Source organism: Excalfactoria chinensis, chromosome 2 (assembly GCF_039878825.1).
Source record: "Excalfactoria chinensis isolate bCotChi1 chromosome 2, bCotChi1.hap2, whole genome shotgun sequence".
NCBI lineage: Eukaryota > Metazoa > Chordata > Aves > Galliformes > Phasianidae > Excalfactoria > Excalfactoria chinensis.
The window spans coordinates 13,226,481-13,245,260 of NC_092826.1; the positions used below are offsets into that span (position 1 = coordinate 13,226,481).

Consider the following 18,780-nt stretch of genomic DNA (forward strand, 5'->3'; position numbering starts at 1 on the left):
CTTAAGACAGATTTGAATTGATTCTCCTTTTAGGCAAGTGTTTAGTGAAAGCTTCCATAAGCTGGGAGTCAGCTGGCAGCTCTAAAATGCTGCAAGTCCTGAGATGCTGCCTTTGTCTCTAAGTGCAAATGTTCTTCTGGTCTGCATGTGTGGAGGTGTAAGTCAGGACCTTTCAAAAATCCTGCCATTGTATTTTTTTCTAACCTCTTCCATCAGCACCTCAAGGTAGACTTTTTGCAATGGTCAGTATGGTGCTCTAAAGCCTAATAAAAATATCTATGGTGAATCTCAAAACTTACTCTGGGAAGTATCAATAAGTGAGTTTCTTATTAACAGCCTTGTGAAATTCAGGAAACCCAGCTAAAGCAAAATTTAATGAAATTGCTTGTAGTCTCTAAAGACTTGAGGACTTAAAGATGTCTCAGTACACACCACTTTCCCATCACTCTTCCTTGATTCCACAGCTGAAATAACCGTAGTATTTAACAGTTTAGAACAGGTAAGAAATAGCAGAGGAAATCCTTTCCAACTGCTCTGACTTGTGCCAATGGACATGCAGGAACTCACAAGGGAGGAAATAATATTGTCTCACCTCTGAACCTCTGGTTTCTGAAAAAACAGCTTATGGTTTGCTGTGATAGTGGAGCTGGTTGGGTTTTACTGTGGAATTGGTGGCTCTGTAATATTGCTTTTTTGATGTCTGATGTTTCCACAAGCATCTTCTGGCACTGAGACTAATTGGCATGGAATGGCTCACACCCATTCTGCTAAGGGCTTTAGCTCTTCATGGTGGCTGTATTCACACTAATTTGTACTTGCTCCTGAATTGTATCTGGGAGTTCTTGGCAAAGTGTTCGTTGGCCCAGGCCAGAATCATCCTAGGAACCCTTGGAGCAATCTGATAATGGAAATGACAGTGCCTGGACAACTGTGGTACTGTTTAACTAACTGAGAAGCACATTCTTGGAGCCAGCCATGCCCTGGTTTTCAGAGTATGTAATATAGAGTGAATGGGCTGAAAAAATTTCTGTTTCACAAGCTTAATAGTCCTCACCTTCTGCACCTATAAACTTGCCAGCTATTGCACTCCCAGCATAGAAATCCAGTGTTCGGATGCTACCACTGAGGGATACTGTAAGTGGTGTTCACTAGTATGTGAACAATTTTGAGTGAGGTTCCAACTATCTTGGTATTTCTTCACCTACCTCCACAGTTTGTATGTTTCAATTCAATATATCAATACACAAATTATGTAAGATTCTTGTTTTCGCTTGCTGTGAATTTGGACCTTGCTATTGCTACTGAAATTCAGGCAGCTGAGTTTTTAGTGCTACTCTATAGAGACTCACTGAGGCTGGAAGGCATCTCTGGAGGTCATCAGGCCTGCTGAAAAGGACCTAGAGGTACTGGTGGATGGCAGGCTGGACATGAGCCAGCAATGTGCCCTCACAGCCCAGAAAGCCAACCATATTTTGGGCTGCATAAATAGAACAATGGCCAGAAGGGCAAGAGAGGTGATCCTGCCCCTTTGCTTTGCTCACCTGGAATACTGCATTCAGATGTGGAGTCCTCAGTACAGGAGTAATGTAGACCTGTTGGAGCGCATTCAGAGGAAGACCACAAAAATGATTCAAGGGATGGAATACCTCCCCTACAGGGACAGGCTGAGAACTGGGGCTGTTTGATCTGGAAGAGAGAAGGAGTTGGACTACAAGACCTATAAAAGTGCCTTTGAACTCAGATGATTCTGTAGTTCTATGATTTTGCTCAGCCTCCTGCTCAGTGCAGGGACAGCCAGAGCAAGTTCCCAGGTCTGCCCTCCATCAGGTCTGCAGCTTCTCTTGACACCTGTTCTAGTGCTTAACCACACTCATGATAAACAAGTTTCTTCTTATATTTAAGTGGAGCTTCCTGTGGTTGGGTGTGTGTTTTTTATCCCCTCCATTAGACATTTACATACATTGAAAAGCCCCAACTGCTGAACCTATAGGCTGAACAGTCCCAGCTACCTCAACCTCCCTGCATCTGACAGGTATTCCAGTTTGTTATCATCTCTATGGCTCTTTGCTGGACTTGTTTCAATATGCCCATGTCTCTCACGTACTGGGAAGCCCAGCACTGAATGCAGCACCCAGATGTATCTCACGAGGGCTGAGCAGAAGTGAAGGATCTCTTCATATGCCGGCAATGTTCAGCTCAATGCAGCCCAGGATAATGTTAGCTCCTTCACTGCAAGGGCACGCTGTTGGCTAAGGACCTCAGGTTCTTTCTTCTTAGTTTAATAACAAAAATGTTTCCTACAGCACTGTAAATGGACCTTATGTGATCTTCTCCTTATCGTTTAAGTAGTACCTGGCTGCTGAGAGCAAAATACAACATCTTGAGGATAAGAATCAGAGTGTCTATGGCTCACTGTATGTTGCAGACAGAATCTCGGCCTGCCCATCTTCAGAGGTCATCAGAAAATTGCTTGGGAGCAGACTGGAAATAACTTGAATTAGATCACCTTCTCATGCAACTGTGCTGAAGGATTTGTAGCTGATACTTCAACCTATAGACACCTGCAATCCTACTTAACTGTCTGGCTGATTTACTTTTGGGGTATTGGCAAAATTTCACACTGTCAATGCTCATGTGGCTAATCCATGGTACATGGCATATTTCTTAACCAGGGAAGCTTTGCAGTATGAGAAAGCTGTGGAAAATAGTTTGTTACAGCAGGAAGAAAATGAAAAAACACTAGTGAGAAAAAGAGAACATAAAGTGGTTCATGAAGAAGACTCAAAGGAGAACGTTACAGAGAAAATAAAATTGAATTGAGCAAAGAGTATTTACAGATATGAGCATGTGGGTTAGAGTTTTAATTATACACTGAAAGATTAAGTAAATAATTTCTTAGTGTCTGTTTTTGCTTTTTTAGGTGCCTATTGCTGCTGTTCAAAGCTTGCTGTATGAATATTGTTACTTGCTAGAGTTTCACATGCAAGTGTCTTCAACCAAGGAAATAGTATTGAGCCTTAATGTTCATTTATCATGTAGAAACAAGAAATTGTATTTCATGCATAACCAAAACTAGTTTTGAAGCTTACCCTGAAATGATTTGGCTTTTATACTGAAGACTATGTGCAGGCAAATGAGTGGAGATGAAGATAAACAACTTTGTACTTCATTAAGGGTTAAATTTGTGATTGAGTATTAGTTCTGAGAAAATAGTTATGGTTTAGGAAACTTTTGCTGGGCTGAAAATGTATTTCATTCTTTTGTTCTCTCTGTATAAACCCATGGAAAAAAAGGTTTTTTTTTATTTTTGTATCCAAGTTCTTATATAGAATAGAATCATTGGAGTTGGAAGGGACTCTTAAAGGTTGTCTAGCCCAATGCTCCCGCAACGAACAGGTACACCTACAGCTAGAGCAGGTTGCTCAGAGCCCTGTCCAGACTGACCTTGAAAGTCTCCGTGGGTCAAAATATGAGGGGATGCATCCCAGTTGAACCTGCCAGAATAGTCATTCTTTGTACCAGGACAGTGCCTGGCCATAGATGTAACAAAGTGCAGATCCTGTAAGTAAAACCACTGTGTTCAGTGTGTTGTTTGTTCCTTTGGCCTGCTTAGGTAGCTGCTCTTCAGTATTACCATTGGAAATTTCTGTGATTATAGTTTCCAATTTTATTCCTCTGTATAAATTGTTATTTGTAAATTATTCATATGGGCTGTAATACATTCACTAGTCACAGTTGTTGCTTTTCCTCTAATCTGATTTTGTTGATTAGAGTTTTTTGAACTCAGTGCCTCTTTAGTCTTAAAGGTAGATCATGCCATGTGTGCAAATGTTTCCTCTCTGTATACTCCTTTATTAAAAACAAGGTGTAACTGAAAATTCATACATAATGCAGTGCTTAAATGTTTGCTGATCTGCAATGAAAGCTGTTTTTGAAAGAGAAGAATTTCATTTATGGTGGAAAGAAAACTCAGTGAAGTAATCAAAAAGGCAATACGATATAAAACCAAAGGGAATTTCTTGAGTTCCGGGGGTTGCCTAGTACTTGTTTGGTTTACTTAGGGATTTTTCTTGCTCTTACTGTTTCCCACACTTATTTCTGAGGCCTGCTGGAGTGCTGCATTTCATGCAGAGATAAAGAGCCCCCTAGTACTGCAAGCTTCCTTCTGTAGTGACTGCAGTAACCTAAACTCCTCTGAACTGCCTCTTCTAAAGCCTTAAATTGATGGCTGAAATGAGTCCAGATTCACCCATTTCACTGCTAGTTTTCTCTGATTGTACATGATCTTCATTATAGAAATCTAATGTCTATTTTCACATTTCAATTAGCTTATGTTTACCTAGCAGCACTTGGTTCTTCTTTTGCCCCATCTTGCTGGATCAGATTGCCTTGAGGATGGGAGAATTATTCTGCCATTTTAAAATCATTGCTGAGGTTCCTTTCACAGGCAGCTCTAGGTATTGCTGTAATCACTGGAAGCCATCCATTGACCTTAGAACTCAAATAGGCCAACAGCATTTGTGCTAACTATCCCCTAAATGACAGGTTTTTTGAGGCTGGGTGCATTTTTGGGAAGTTCTGCTACATTCTTGCTCTGCTCTGAAGCTCATTTCCAGACATCTGCCAGAGTCCCAGCTAGGTACACACAGACCCGGCTGCAGCCCTTGGCATCTCAGGGCCTACGTGTGGTGCTCCAGCAGAAACATGTCTGGCTTCCTCCTCAGCATGAGGGATTTCACATCCTGCCCCCAGTCCTGTGGCCTGCCCGGGCCTCCTCTAGTTTTACTGGGGAGTGGGGAAGGGAGTGTGTGCAGCCACGTGGACGTTCCCCAAGGACTGGAACTGTGGCCTTCAGGGCCTGGCCTTGGAAATGGGCTGGGGGCAAGCAGTGAAACCCAGCAGCTGACAGATGTTGTGTCCTTCTGTCTTGTGTACAGCATCCCAAGTGCACTGCTGGCAAGGCCATCTTTCCTCTGGGTCCTAGGAACTCTGTCATGGAGTAGCATGTTGATATGTCATTGGGCCCAGTTGTTTACAGATTAAATACAACAAATGACTTAGATATTATATCTGATCCAAAATGTCTGTGTCCCATAGTCTTCTGTAGGTCAAGTACTAAGCAGGAGGAATAGACAAGCAGAATAAAATCCTGATATCCTGATTCACCTCACAGCTACATTAATAAAAGCTGGAAGAAATGCAAAGGAGCTCTGCAAAGTTTATCATGCCACCAAACCAGCAATGCAGCAAGAGATTAGTATCTGTCTCTGTAAGACTGTGTACATAATGGACTGGAGGCGACAGTTACACTAGGAAAATTATTGTCCCATAGGTTATAAAATGGTTAGCATAAACTATAAGTTAAGGGCCCGTGAAAGGCGGAATATGCAGCTTGGCAGGTGCCAGGCTTCTGGTTAAGAGCCCCCTAAGAGAAATAGCAGCACACTGGGAGAGATGTGAGTGATTCTTCAGGCTAGGAGGATTGAAACAGACTACACTGCTTGACCTGTGAGCAAGCTGCTTTTAATTTTCCATTTTTATTAACATTAATTATTAACATCATGAATATTAACATAAAACCTTCCTCAATTTCATTTTTTATTTAAAAATTGAGGGTAAAGCCAGAACAGTCATGGACGAAAGCACCACTGAAAGCTGCCTGGAGTGGTGTGGAGCAGAGGAGAGCTACAGATACCGACCAGGAAATATAAGTTCTTCAGCACTGGGATTTCAAAGCTTATTTTAATATTTAACATTTTTTTTATTTTTTTATTTTATTTTTTTTTCCCCACCCAACAAAGTAGTGATTAGAAATTATTAATAGAAAATCTGAGTTCTCAAATTTGGGTCTGGAACTCGTGATGGCCAACAGAGCTTTCATTATGCAGTACAGTAAGCTGTCTGATCACATCATGTAGGCCCTCCTTACTTCCTTCAAGTTTGGCGTAAAGAGAAACTCAGAGAATGAATTAAACATTTTCCAAATACCGTCCTTCCATGTAGAGTTTTGTGTGAATGCTGTATGCCAGAGCAATCAAGAGAAAGAAGGGCCTGCTCTTCCCAGCATCACAGAATGGCTGAGATGGTCCCAAAGATTGCCATCGAGGTGTTGCCAAAACATGGAAGATAGCGTATAAAAGTAGATTGTCTTTCCTTATCCTTCCACATATTGCATACTGAAGAATTACGACCTTGGCGCATGTTTTGTGGCCTAGCAACTTTGAGTTATTGATTGAATTGCTCACTAGCAAATTAAAGCAAGGAACAATATTTACTGACAATTTCTGTCCCTTGGATTGTAGGAAAAAGCTCCCAGAGACTGGTCTTCAGCCATGTTAGTGTTATTAATGTAGTTTAAAGAGCTCGATGGGTACATCAGTCTGTGACAGGAATAGGTGTTATTCCCCATTTCATGAAATTGCAGCTTTCTTTATTTCTCGTGCACTCTGTGGGGCTTGCCCCCTTTGTTACATGTGCACAGCAGTTCTAGGCAGAACAGCAGAACCACTTTTGCTTTAGAAATGTCAAAAGGTAAGACAGCTTTCTGTGGAGTTTCAGGAACTGGTGCTCCAAGAGTTAAGTGTAGGTTTTGTGTGTGTGTGTGGTTACTATTTTCCTTGTGGTATTAGATTACCCTTCTTTTTTTCTGGAATAAAAGTGATTTTTCTACAGTTCACCATTAGGAGTTACAGGAAAAGGCTCCTATCTGAGTTTCCTATAAAGAGTTCAGTCAATTCTAATGCTTCCCAAATTGGTTTGCCCTTTTGTAATCTGCTCTGTGTAGAAGCTGTGCATTATAATATATGAATGTGTGTTTACTCCTGAATAAATTAACAGCAATTTTTCCAGCAGGCATGATCTAATGTGATTTTTTGTAATTAATAAAGAATCTAAAGCATAATGGGTTGCACAGGGAGCAATGTTGGATTAATAAGGAGTTAAAGAACTGTGCGTCCTGCTGATGGTAGACAAAATCAAAGGTGTTGACAGATTCACTTACTCCATTAAAAGCAAAAGAGACCTTGAGGTTGTTTGTTTGAATAGAGGGACCATAAATCTAGCGCACTGATACCAGCAAACAATAGTCCTGGATTTTGTTTCTTAAAAACAATATGAGGTGCAGTGCAATAGAAGTGCTTTATATCATGCCTTTATATCTTTATATATAGCTGTAGATAATATATAATTTTGTATGGCCAGGAAGTAGGTTGTCGAATGCATATGCAACAAGCAGTGTGGATTTATAGACTGCTTGCTAAAGGTTTACATTTATCCTTAATTTACTTTGTGGGTCCTATCGGGTCCTTCCTGAGAGCACTAAAAATGGTTGTCTTGCGTTTTACAGTACGTTTGAAAAGTGGTGTAATATGATTTGTGCCTGAATTTGTATTTCAGAAGGGAATTCAACTTATTATTATTTCCTCCTATTAAAATCATCAGGTCCCAAATATGTTCAGCTGAGAAACAGAACTGTCTAACAGTCTTTTACCCAAGACTTGTAAGGAATCAATATAGTTCCCATCAGTACAGTAAATTACTCACTGAATCGCTTCCAGTAATCATGGTGCACATTTCTCATTAACTCCTTCCTTTCTCTGTATAAAACCATTATTTTCTTAGAATAAAGTTCTTTTGGAGTCTGTGTAACCCTTTAGACATTAGGGTCCAACATGTCATAATAAGGCTGCTACATATAAGAATGTTTGATTCTACCCACTAGATAGCACTCAATTAAAATACTTTCTTGAGATGTTGTGGATTAATCAAGCAACAGGAATTGTGGAATTGCACTTTGTTTTTGTTGTTGTTTTCTTTAAATGGGAGGATATGGAAGTCAGGAGACTCTCATTTCTGGAAAGGGAGTCTTATTTTTAGCATTGCTTTTGAGGATATCTGAACTGTTTTGAGCTGCTTGCTCTGTTTTGAGCCTCTGTCTACCAGGGACAGTGCAGGCCTATAGTACTGACTTCAAGAAGTTCTTGTACTTTTAAAATGCAATCCTTAGAACTAATATCCATGACCCATAAGACTCTTTTAATTGAGTATTCTTACATGAATTCACCATATTGCAGGCTAGTTGATTTCTTTCAATGGCATAATTATAACTGAGCAGGTGAACCTGCTGGAGCCTGGTAATGGGATGTAGCAGCTCTCATGGCTGTGGTAGCTGGGGAGAAACAGGTGGAAGGTAACTGGCAGGGAGAGATCCCTGGGAAGAGCCATGGAAAAACAGAGTGCAACAAAGATGTCACCTAAGATGGCTCATTTTCGGAGAACATTGAGAACTGGAAGATAAGTAGCTCACAGAACTGGGTCAGAACTAGGAAAATAGAAATTACAAAATGGTTTGTTGGGTTCTGGAGGGAATTGAGAAAGGCAGTGCTAACGTGAGCTTCGCAGACTTACTATTGACCACTTCTTAAGTTTGTCAGAAACAGATTTAGAAACAATTTCATATCTTGGTTGCTGCTAATTTTGTATGTGAAAATGCAATTTTGTTAAAGATTGCGTTATTTTTCATCCATATCCTGTGCATGATTGCAGCTCCAAGTACAGAGGAAGAGCAGGAAGATGCAAGAGAACTGTGACTTGAGAGGGCCTTTATGGAAATAAACTAGTTTTATTGTAGACTTGATGGCAGCAGTAACAATAGTCATCTTTTCCTCCTGTCAGAACTATAAACAGAGATGATGTGAAAAGAAAGGATGCAGATAATATTCAGAAAGAGTCTTTGTTTACACAGGGCTTTTTTTTAAATTTAATCAGGCATTAATTGACCAGTATGACAGTGTTTGCTTTCATAACCTTTACTATAGAGCTGCCTCATCCAAGATCCAACAAATAATGAATGATAAAGAGACAGGAAGTCATCTTATACTTGTTTGATGATGTTAACAAATAAAGGCAAGTCCAAAGCTAGTTTGATACGTGAGCAAATCTAAAATGTCTTCCTGTGCTGTCTTGCTCTTCCACTGAAGGAATATTGGAAGTGTGGGCCTCTCCCATTCCGGTGACTGACCATAAGCTCATTCCTGCATTTTCGTGGGGGTTTGCTGCTTTTGCTAACAGGAGAATACATATGCATGCAGGTTGAAGAGTTTCCCTTGCTCCTTCTGTTCCCCATCATTTAAAACTATTCTCTCCACTACTTTATTCCTGTACCAACATCCCTTGATTCTCCTATCCATGTAAGTAGGTCCACAGCTGAGAGGTGTTAATTGTTTCAGAAATACCCAGTAGTTACCAATGGCAATTTGGGGAAAAAAATTGTCCTTTGCCTATGCTGACAGTTGCCCCTATGCTAGTACGAAGACTGATGAAGTGTCTGCTGCAGTGATAATTCTGATAGAATCATAGAATCATAGAATCATAGAATTACCCACGTTGGAAAAGACCTTGAAGATCATCAAGTCCAACCGCAGCCTAACCAGTACCCCATCTCTAAAAAACTTCTGCTAAATCATATCCCTGAGTACCACATCCAAACAGCTCTTAAACACATCCAGGGATGGTGATTCAACCACCTCCCTGGGGAAACTATTCCAGTACCTAACCACCCTTTCTGTAAAGAAGTTCTTCCTAATATCCAACCTGAACTTGCCCTGGCACAACTTGAGGCCATTTCCCCTTGTCCTGTCACTTGTCACTAGTGAGAAGAGACCTGCCCCACTCTCACTGTAAGAACGTTTCAGGTACTGGAAGATGGCAATAAGGTCTCCCCTCAGCCTCCTCTTCCTCAGACTAAAATATGGTTTTTATTTCTGAATATGGTTTTTACTTCTGAAGCAACTGAATCTTTCCTAGTGGGATTCTAGTTGGGCAAGTTGCAGTTTACCTACAGTCTGCACCAGTCTCTGGGCTAAAATAATGAATAAGACAAGTCAGATCTAACTGCTTTTGCAAGAAAAGCTGTGAATTTGCCACAAGGCATTGATGATGAAGCTAGTGACGGGCAAGGTTGACCGCTGATGAGAAAGGCACAGGAAAGAGTTGTGTGATCTTAAATTCTTGTGTAAAAATCTAGGACTGTGTAAGATCTGATGGGTTATCAAGAACAGTGTCATTAAGTCATATCAAGTTAACTTTGAAAATATTACTAATTTTTGGGTTGTACACTTCTTTTACAAATGGTTCCTGAACCCATCTTCCTCAATTGTGTTCATGTCCATCTGTCCTTTCTTTAACTAACTTCTTTGGTTTATCAGTTCTCTTTCCCTGATATTCATCTTCCTCCACTGCCATCGTGAGGCTGTTTTCTTTCTGTAGGTGGCTTTACATTTTTCAAGCCTTCTCGCATGAAATAATTACACCATTCCTCACTATGAAGTCATAGCCTTTCTCTTTGTCTGTTCTTGTTTGAATTCCTCTTTCCTGAGTGTATGATGGGAATTTTATGCTTCTGTCTCACAAGCACTTGAACAATGGTATTAATGTCTCTATCTCTGTCATGGAAATTTCTTACCTGATAAGTTCTATGAGGCTTGTTTTTAAGCACTGAAGTGAAGAGAAGCAAACAAAAGGAAAGCTATGATCAGACCATTTCAAACCCAGTGAACTAGAATTGTGAATATGTTAGTAGAACCAAAGAGATAAATGAAAAAATGATGTCTGAAATGGTTCTGTGCAGAAACCAGAGCGGCAGATTATTACCAATTAAGAATATTCTATCATGTCAACAACATAAAATAGTGTTTCTACCCTGTAAATATTTTTTCAAATTTTCAGCTTGGATAACTTAGTGTTTAGTGTTCCTGTTTTTCTAGGTTTGTTAGCCGTGTCCATCCATAAAAGTGATCAAAAGGCATATGACAGAGGTTTAGAAATCATGGAAGGAACAGATAAAGTGGCTGTGGAATTGTTCACCAAATACTGTAACACATTAACTAGGGAACTCTTGAAGAAGTTAGTAAGAAATCAATATAAAACAGGGGAAAATGGACAGCAAGCTTCTCAAATTTGCTACCCCAGCAGGCTGCAGAGGCACACAGTGTCAGCAGGATTGAAAAGACAAATTTATGGACATGAAGACAATAAGTAGGTGCTAAAAATGAGGTACTCACTATTATCCCTAGTGTAACAGTTTTGGATGCTGGCAAAGTACAAGAAGAATTACTTCAGAAAGTAACACTCCCAGTAGCTCTGCCTTAACTCATCTCCTACTGCCACTCTGAATACAAAGCTGAATGAGCTGCTGGTCTGGCAGTAGGGAGTTTTTAATGTGTTTGTGTTCTCTGCCTTTTTCTTTCTTTCTCAGTTGAATTCTGTGCTCTGTGGTAAGTAAGCTGAATATCTTGTCTTGGTATTCATTTATGCCTATCAGGGTAGTCAGGAGACAAGACCACCTTTCTTTGCCACGTTTTAGACACATTGTTCCACTCTTGGTTTATCATCTTCATCAATGGTAATTAGTCATAATTCTTCAAGGTTTTGAGTGAGACCAAATTCATGCTGTCTGCTCTCATCTTTCTGCATTTCTTCAGTTCTTTCCACACTTTTAATATAAATCCTTTCTTACTTATTCATTCGTCTTCATTACAAGTATACGTACAGGACTTCTAGCATGGTCTCCCTCTAGATGTCTGTGAACTGGCAGTCAATGAGGCTTCACAGGCTCAGGGAAAAGAAGCCGTAAGCTCTACCAGTGAGGGGAGGTATGAACATTTCTTATTAGGTACAGCAGACTGCACCACATTCCTTGCTCTAGGGCCAATGCCAACCTCATTGGACCAATGCTTATACTCCTATTAATGTTTTGTGGCACGCAATGTTTCTCCCTCCATTCAAATTTTCATCTAATCCCAGATTGATCAAATGAGATCTGCAACAGCTAAGTCGTATTAGAAGAAATTAGGCCATCAATCCATTATTAAGCTGGAAAATATTTTATGTTCTGCAGCTGCCCTCAGGGTGTCTCAGAAGATTCCACAGCTGCACTTCTCTGAATGTGAGAGGTCTGAGTTTTAGGTGCTAAAAGATGCATGGAGATACTAAGAGCGATTATCTTTTTTTTAAAGCGTCTGGTTCCCTGCTGTGCAATTAATGAGAGCCAAGACGTAGGTGTTTGCAACTGCAGTCTGTATTGTTTTGTTGGCCAAGAAGCTTTTGAAAAAAAACCTCCTGGTTTTATCAATGCACGTAGGTATTACTTATATATAAAACAGCCTTTAAAGAGGTAGCACTTGTTCTTTAGTTTGGGGAAGTGTTCCTGGGGTATAACTAAAGTTCATTTTCTCGTGTCCTAGCAGAGATCAGTGTAAACTGTTTGAAAAACCTTATGCTTGTTATGGGTACTGCTCTTGATAATATATTCTGTCCAACATGTTCTGAAAATTAACAATCTTGCCCCAATATTTACTGTATAGCAGTCTATTTTGTCTCTGATGCTTGCCAAAATTACCATCTTTTGTGTATTCTTATTCATTTTCTCTATTAGTCTGCTCTTTTTCAATGAAAATAGATCCTAATCTTGAGATCCTTCACAAAGGCTGAATCACAGCAGCAGAGAATAGCTGGATTTGAAAGGCACTTCTGGCAACCATCTTATCCTGTCCCTGTGCTCAAAGCAGGGGCAACTACAGCTAGGTGCTCAAAACCACAGTAAGTTTTTTGCATTTCCAAAGACAGAAACTTCTCATTCTTTCTGGGCAACTGGGTTCAGTGTTCAGTAATCCCTGCAGAGTCCTTAACACCTTCAGATATCCACAGTTACAGGAAGTAAGATAGTGAAACATCTGAAATCCTTATCTGATTGCCAGGGCCTTGGCCTTTGTAACTAGCTGGCTTTGGTGATTGTGATCCAGTCATCAACTGTACCTTTTCAAAGGCATGACTTAGTTGCAGTATAGTAAGTTATTCAGTTCTGGCTTGGATTTTGTTGTTTTGAATGTTGAGGGAGAAGGAAGATGGTATGGAGAGGACTGGATTCTCTTAGTTCAGGTCACTTCCTACATTCTGGAAATGTCAGCTGCTGCCTTTGGATATATGCCTTCTTGCTTCATCACTGCCTGAAGAGGTCACATTGGATTTGGTGCAAGAAGGAGTTAACTTAAGGCAGCTTGTAAAAGCTGCTGCAAACAGTATGAGTCAAAGACAATTTTTTCCAATGGCATTGCACTTTGAGCCAAAGCCGCAGAAGAACTGGCATGCCAGGAGCTGAAAAGAGACGTCTCTGTGTTGTGCATACTCAACTTCCAAAGGCAGTGACTCGATAGAAAACTGCTTTGAATGTGAAATAAGGAGGTGCCTGGGGGAAGTAAAGAGTAGTGACTATATCCATGGCCCAAAAGAGGTGGGATACACTGATGAGATTTATGGCCTTTTTCTGTCCTTTCATATTACTGCTGCTGACTCGCTGCCCTAAGATGACATGGGTGTTGTCACTCTTTAAACTAATGATTTGTTTATTTTTTGTTTGCTTTCAGCTACTAGATTGACATTACCTACCATACTGCTAGACTACTGTACATCCATTGTAAATTGCTTTAAGATGTTTTAGTGTGATAAGGTGATATAAAAATTGAAGTCATTATTGCTATCTCTATCACCAGGGGAATGGGACAGCTGGCATTGATCTGTAAGGAACTAATTTCCATAGTTTGCTATTACATTAACCCATAGAATTCTTGTTTATGGTTTCAAAGAAAAAAATCATAATCTAAAGGTCATCATCTTCCATAGTGTCGAGTGCAAGAGAGACAAGGAAGGGCAGAGAACGCATGAACCCTGTCATTTTTCATTTGCTCAGTAAGATTTATTGTGGTTAATAATAAATCCCTGTACTTAACATTATATCATAGCAAGATCCTACCAATCACTTCACAGAACTACTTCTGAGTGAAATCTAGCAGTAGTGAAAGGGATAGTGCTAGTTACTTGGTTTGGGGCAAATATGTGTCTTCATTTTATCTTTAATTAAAATAATCATAAAAATTCTGTACCCATGTTGCTGTTTTTTAAAGAAAGATATTAATTAAGGGCTTTATCTTTCTGTGTTGAGTAACACTTAATTACGAGCTAAATTGCACCATTCTTCCAAAAGCCCCAGTAATGTCAGCAGAAAGGCTACTGTGTTGAGAAGGCCGCTATAAGGTACCCCCAGAGCTCTCTAGGCTGAAAAGCCCCAACTCTCTTAGCCTGTCCTTGTGGGGGAAGTATTCCAGCCCTCTGATCATCTTTGTGGCCCTCATCTTGATCTGCTCCAACAGCTTAATTACTTTCTTGTTGTTGGAGTCCCCAGAACTGGATGCAGCACTCCAGGTGAGGTCTCACAGCAGCAGAGTATAGGGACAGAATCACCTCCCTCTTTCATCAACTGATGCCCCCAAATCCTTCTCCTCTCAAGCCATTTTCATCCCATCCTGCATTTATACTTGCAATTGCCCAAACCCAGGTGCAGGACCTTGACTTGGCCTTGTTGAACTTCATAAGGTTGGTATGGGCCCGCCTCTCAAGCCTGTCCAGTTCCCTCTGGATGGCATCCCTTCCCTTCAGCATGTCAACTGCAGCACTCAGCTTGGTGTCATCTGCAAACTTGCTGAGGGCGCGCTTGATCACACTGTCCATATTGCCTACAAAGACATTAAAAAACACCAGTTCCAGCACTGACCCTTCAGGAATGCCACTCATCACTGGTCTCCACTTGGGCACTGAACTGCTGCACTGAACATGCAACTGTCTGAGTGCAACCATCCAGCCAATTCCTTAATCTAATGAGAAGTTCATTCATCAAGTTCATTTTTCTCCAATTTCATGACCAGGATGTTTTGTGGGACAGTGTCAAACGCTTTGCAAAAGTCCAGGTAGATGACACCAGTTGCTCACAGAATCATTAAGGTTAGAAAAAGCCTCAAAGATCATCTAGTCCAACCATCCATTTACCACCCATATTACCCATTAAACCACATTCCTTATTACTACATCTACACATTTATTGAACACCTCTAGCGATGGTGACTCCACCACCTCCCTGGGCAGCCCATTCCAATACCTGACTACTCTTTAGGAAAAGAGATTCTTCTAATATCCAACTTGAAGCTCTCTGGCACAACTTGAGGCCACTTTGTCTTTTCATATCACTAGGTAAGAAGAAAAGAGGCTGATTCACACCTTGCCACAACTTCCTTTGAGGCAGGCAGAGCGGTAATAAGATTGCCCCTGAACCTCCTTTATTCCAGACTGAACAATCCCAGTTCCCTCAGTTGCTCCTGTAAGACTTGTGCTCCAGTCACTTCACCAGCTTTATTACCCTTCTGTGGGCAGAGTCCAGGGCCTCAATGTTTTCCTTGTAGTAATGTGCCCAAAGCTGAACATGGTACTCAAGATGCAGCCTCACCAGAGAGGAGTAGGGCATATAGGGAGATGGTCAGATCCACTCCAATTGGCAACACTACTTCTGATACAAGCCAGGATGCCATTGGCCCTCTTGGCCACCTGGGCGCACTGCTGGCTCATGTTCAGCTGAATGTTGTCCAGCACCCCCACGTCTTTTTCCTCTGCTTGGTCTTTTAGCCACTCTGCCCCAAGCCTGTACTGTTGCTTGGGATTGTTGTGGCCAAAGTGCAGGATTCAGCACTTGGTCTCATCAAGCTTCATCCCACTGGCCTCAGCCCAGCTATCCAGCCTTTCCAGATCCCTCTGTAGGGCCTTCCTACCCTCATGCAGATCAACACTTCCTCCCAACTTAGTGTCATCTGCAAATGTATTGAGAATGCACTCAGTCCCCTCAGTCAGGTCATCAGTAAAGATATTGATCAAATAGCTCTAATTCACTTTCAAGTCGTATTTTTTTGACAGTAGTGTAGATGCTTGAAAATAGGTGAGGGTATGTTTAGACACCTGGACCAATTGTAGACTTGTTAGGGGTACCAGCTGGCACTCAGCTACAGCTGACAACTGGTCATCTAAAATGGTAGCAGTTACCTATTTTACATGCCTAAAATGGCTCACAAAGCATCAATACAATGCATGAAATTAAAAGAAAGGGAAGAGTTAAACACAGATCCTTGACTGTAAGACAGTATCTAACTGATGAGACTGTATCACTTCAGACTGAGAATTTTTGCTGTAGGAAATTAGCCTGTCAGAGTGAGAATATTGCATTAGTGAAAATCCTTGGGTAATTTTTCTTTTTGATTCTTGCATCCAGGCCGTGCTTTGCTGAGACTTACTGACAAAAAGCTTGAACGAATGGGCATTGCCCAGGAAAGCCTGCGACAGCACATTCTGCAGCAAGTCCTTCAGCTGAAGGTGAGAGAAGAAGTCCGAAACCTTCAACTGCTTACACAAGGTATGAAAATAATTTTGGTGTGGGAAGTTATTGAGATCAGGTAGAAGTTTGCCTGAGGGTGTAAAAGGTGACTTGACATTCTTCTGCAAGAAATGATGCGTGAAAATGTCTCATAGATTCCACATACTTTCCAAGTTGGAAACAAAAGGTAAAATAATGTGTAAATAAACAGAGTTGTTCAGCTGCCTGTTTTGAATGATGAGTAGGCTCCGTCTATAGCTTGAGAGTAGCCTTACTTAAATGTCTGCTTCCTAACAGGAAAGTAATTACACATAAAGGGTGCAAGTAGAGAACATGCAGTCTTTATAGACATCGTACATTTTCCATTGTTTACTTTCATTATAAGATGAAAACGTAATCTCTTTAACCTCTCTTATGGTAAGAGCTGTCAGTAGAAAATTACCTGTTGGACTCAGCTTTTTGCAGGTGGTTGATTCCTTTTTCGCGTTGAAGAAATTTTATTGACTTGAATAGAGTTGCTTCCAATTTATGCTGATAAACAAAGCAAAACTGGGCTTGATATGGAGATCTTGGTTAGGAGACAGGGAAGCAGGAGCAACAAAAAACTTTGTACATATTTTTCAAATGGGGTTAAGATGTTTTATATTGACTTGCATTATTAGCACTCTATTAAGGCTTTTTAACAGCTGTGGTAACACAGAAGAAAAACAGCTATTGTGGTAACAGCGTAATGTAACATTTATACATCTTCTAATACATATCTGCATACTTTCTCAATGTTAAACATTGCTTGGTAGTCCAGTGAGATAGCATAAACCACACACTTCTGTGTTTTTTTGGTTCAGTGCCTGTTATATGTCACATCATATGAAAAAATAGAGTTCTTCAGTACATGCAGTGTATTTTTAACAAAATGTCCTTCACACATGGCATTATGTTCCCGATTAAGCCTTTCTCACTGTGTTTGGGGGAAAACTCTCCGATTAGTTGAGTAAGCTGCATTTTATCTGAACAAGCTCATGTCTTAGCTGAATATTCCTTCAGGCTTTGTGTCATGTACATTGTAATGAGGAGCTTTAGGGCTCCCTTATATCACTGTGATCTGTGAATATGACTACACCCCATCTTTTGTTGTGTCAACATCATGCTCAAGCTAAAGTATCAGTGTCATCCCCAGTTGTGTAAAGCCTTTCCTCTTCCATTCATCCTTTCATCCACAGTTCCTAAATCTTTTTCCCTGATATTGGTTGTTTTTCCTCTTTCCCTACATATGACTGTTAAGGGAGTTTACAGACTGCACTGTTTTGGTCACCAGCCATCACTGGTTTAGGCTAGTTAATGGAAGTTGGGACTTTACTCCTGTGGGACTGTGAAGATCCAGAAGCTTTAAATTGGGATCCGTTGGCCACTGTGGGCAGTTCTCTCCATCAACCTGTTTTTGTCATTGAGGACTATATATTTCCAGGCTTCTTGTTCCCCCCTGGACACATCAACCATGAGTCACAATTAGTCAGACAGTGGTGACGGCCATTTCAAGGAATTTGTCCTTTGAGATTTATTCCTTATCCACAAAGCTGAGGGTACAAATTTAGATTTTAGCAAGGCATGAACAAACACATGCTGGACTGCAAAGGAAAGTTTAGCAGTTGATATACAGGTAGGTGTTTAATGTATTCTCTCTGCTGTGTAAAGGGAACAATGTTATATAGTCTGATTGTATAAAGATGTGCCATGGCACCCTTCTGCAGTCCTCCCCTGTGGTGGCATTGGCCATTCTAGTCATCTTAAGTCGAGCCTATAGGGCTGTACTGTTGTCTACAAAATGTTCCTGTGCTATTTGTATGATCCCAGATCAGGGGGCGATGAGTGATGGAATGACAGCAGTATTTCTATTCCTTATCACCTCATTTACACCACGTTGGAGTGTGTCTGTTGAAAGTGCTTGTTTGCAAGTACCAAGATTAAGATACATTTTCACAACTAAATGCAGTCTGTAAAGCTGCATGTCAGTTGTTCTCTGAAACTAATTCTGTCCTCTTGCCCATTTTCTTCAAACTATGTCCACACTTACTGTGGTTTATACAGCCCTAATCCGGGTTGTTACTGGAATGGCTTCCCGTTAGTCCTTTTCTGTTTTGTAGAACATTTCTGAAGGGTAACACATTTGTGTGCCAGCAGTTTCTGTTTTTCTGGAAATTCAGCGTGCAAATTGCAGTAGCTACGCTGTCCTCTTCTATCCTCCAAAATGTCCTCCTATAAAAGGGGAAAAAAACACCCTGTATCTCATAATTTACAGCTCAGGAATCTTTAGGTAAAAGAAGCCATTAAAAATTCTTTCTTTATTCATTGAGCGTACCAGCTGGGTTACAAGCAGTAAGGTACTAATCTGGGGCTCATTGATGTCAGCAAAATGACTTCCACTGACTTTAGTTCAAATCCTGATTGAAGCTGGAGAGAAGAGGGAAAGTTTCAAAAAAGCTTTATGTAGTACTTACCAGATATTTGGGGTGTTTTTGTGTTCTGTTGTCTGCAGA

The 18,780-nt window shown here is 40.6% G+C and overlaps 1 protein-coding gene across 1 annotated transcript in view; it reads left to right on the plus strand.

The window, feature by feature from the left end:
- SAMD12 (sterile alpha motif domain containing 12) overlaps nucleotides 1-18,780 on the plus strand; it is a 162,906-nt gene that overhangs the window by 62,048 nt on the left and 82,078 nt on the right. Inside the window, exon 4 of the mRNA XM_072328068.1 lies at nucleotides 16,145-16,285. Within this exon, the coding sequence (XP_072184169.1) occupies nucleotides 16,145-16,285 (141 nt within the window). The remainder of the gene's footprint in view (nucleotides 1-16,144; nucleotides 16,286-18,780) is intronic.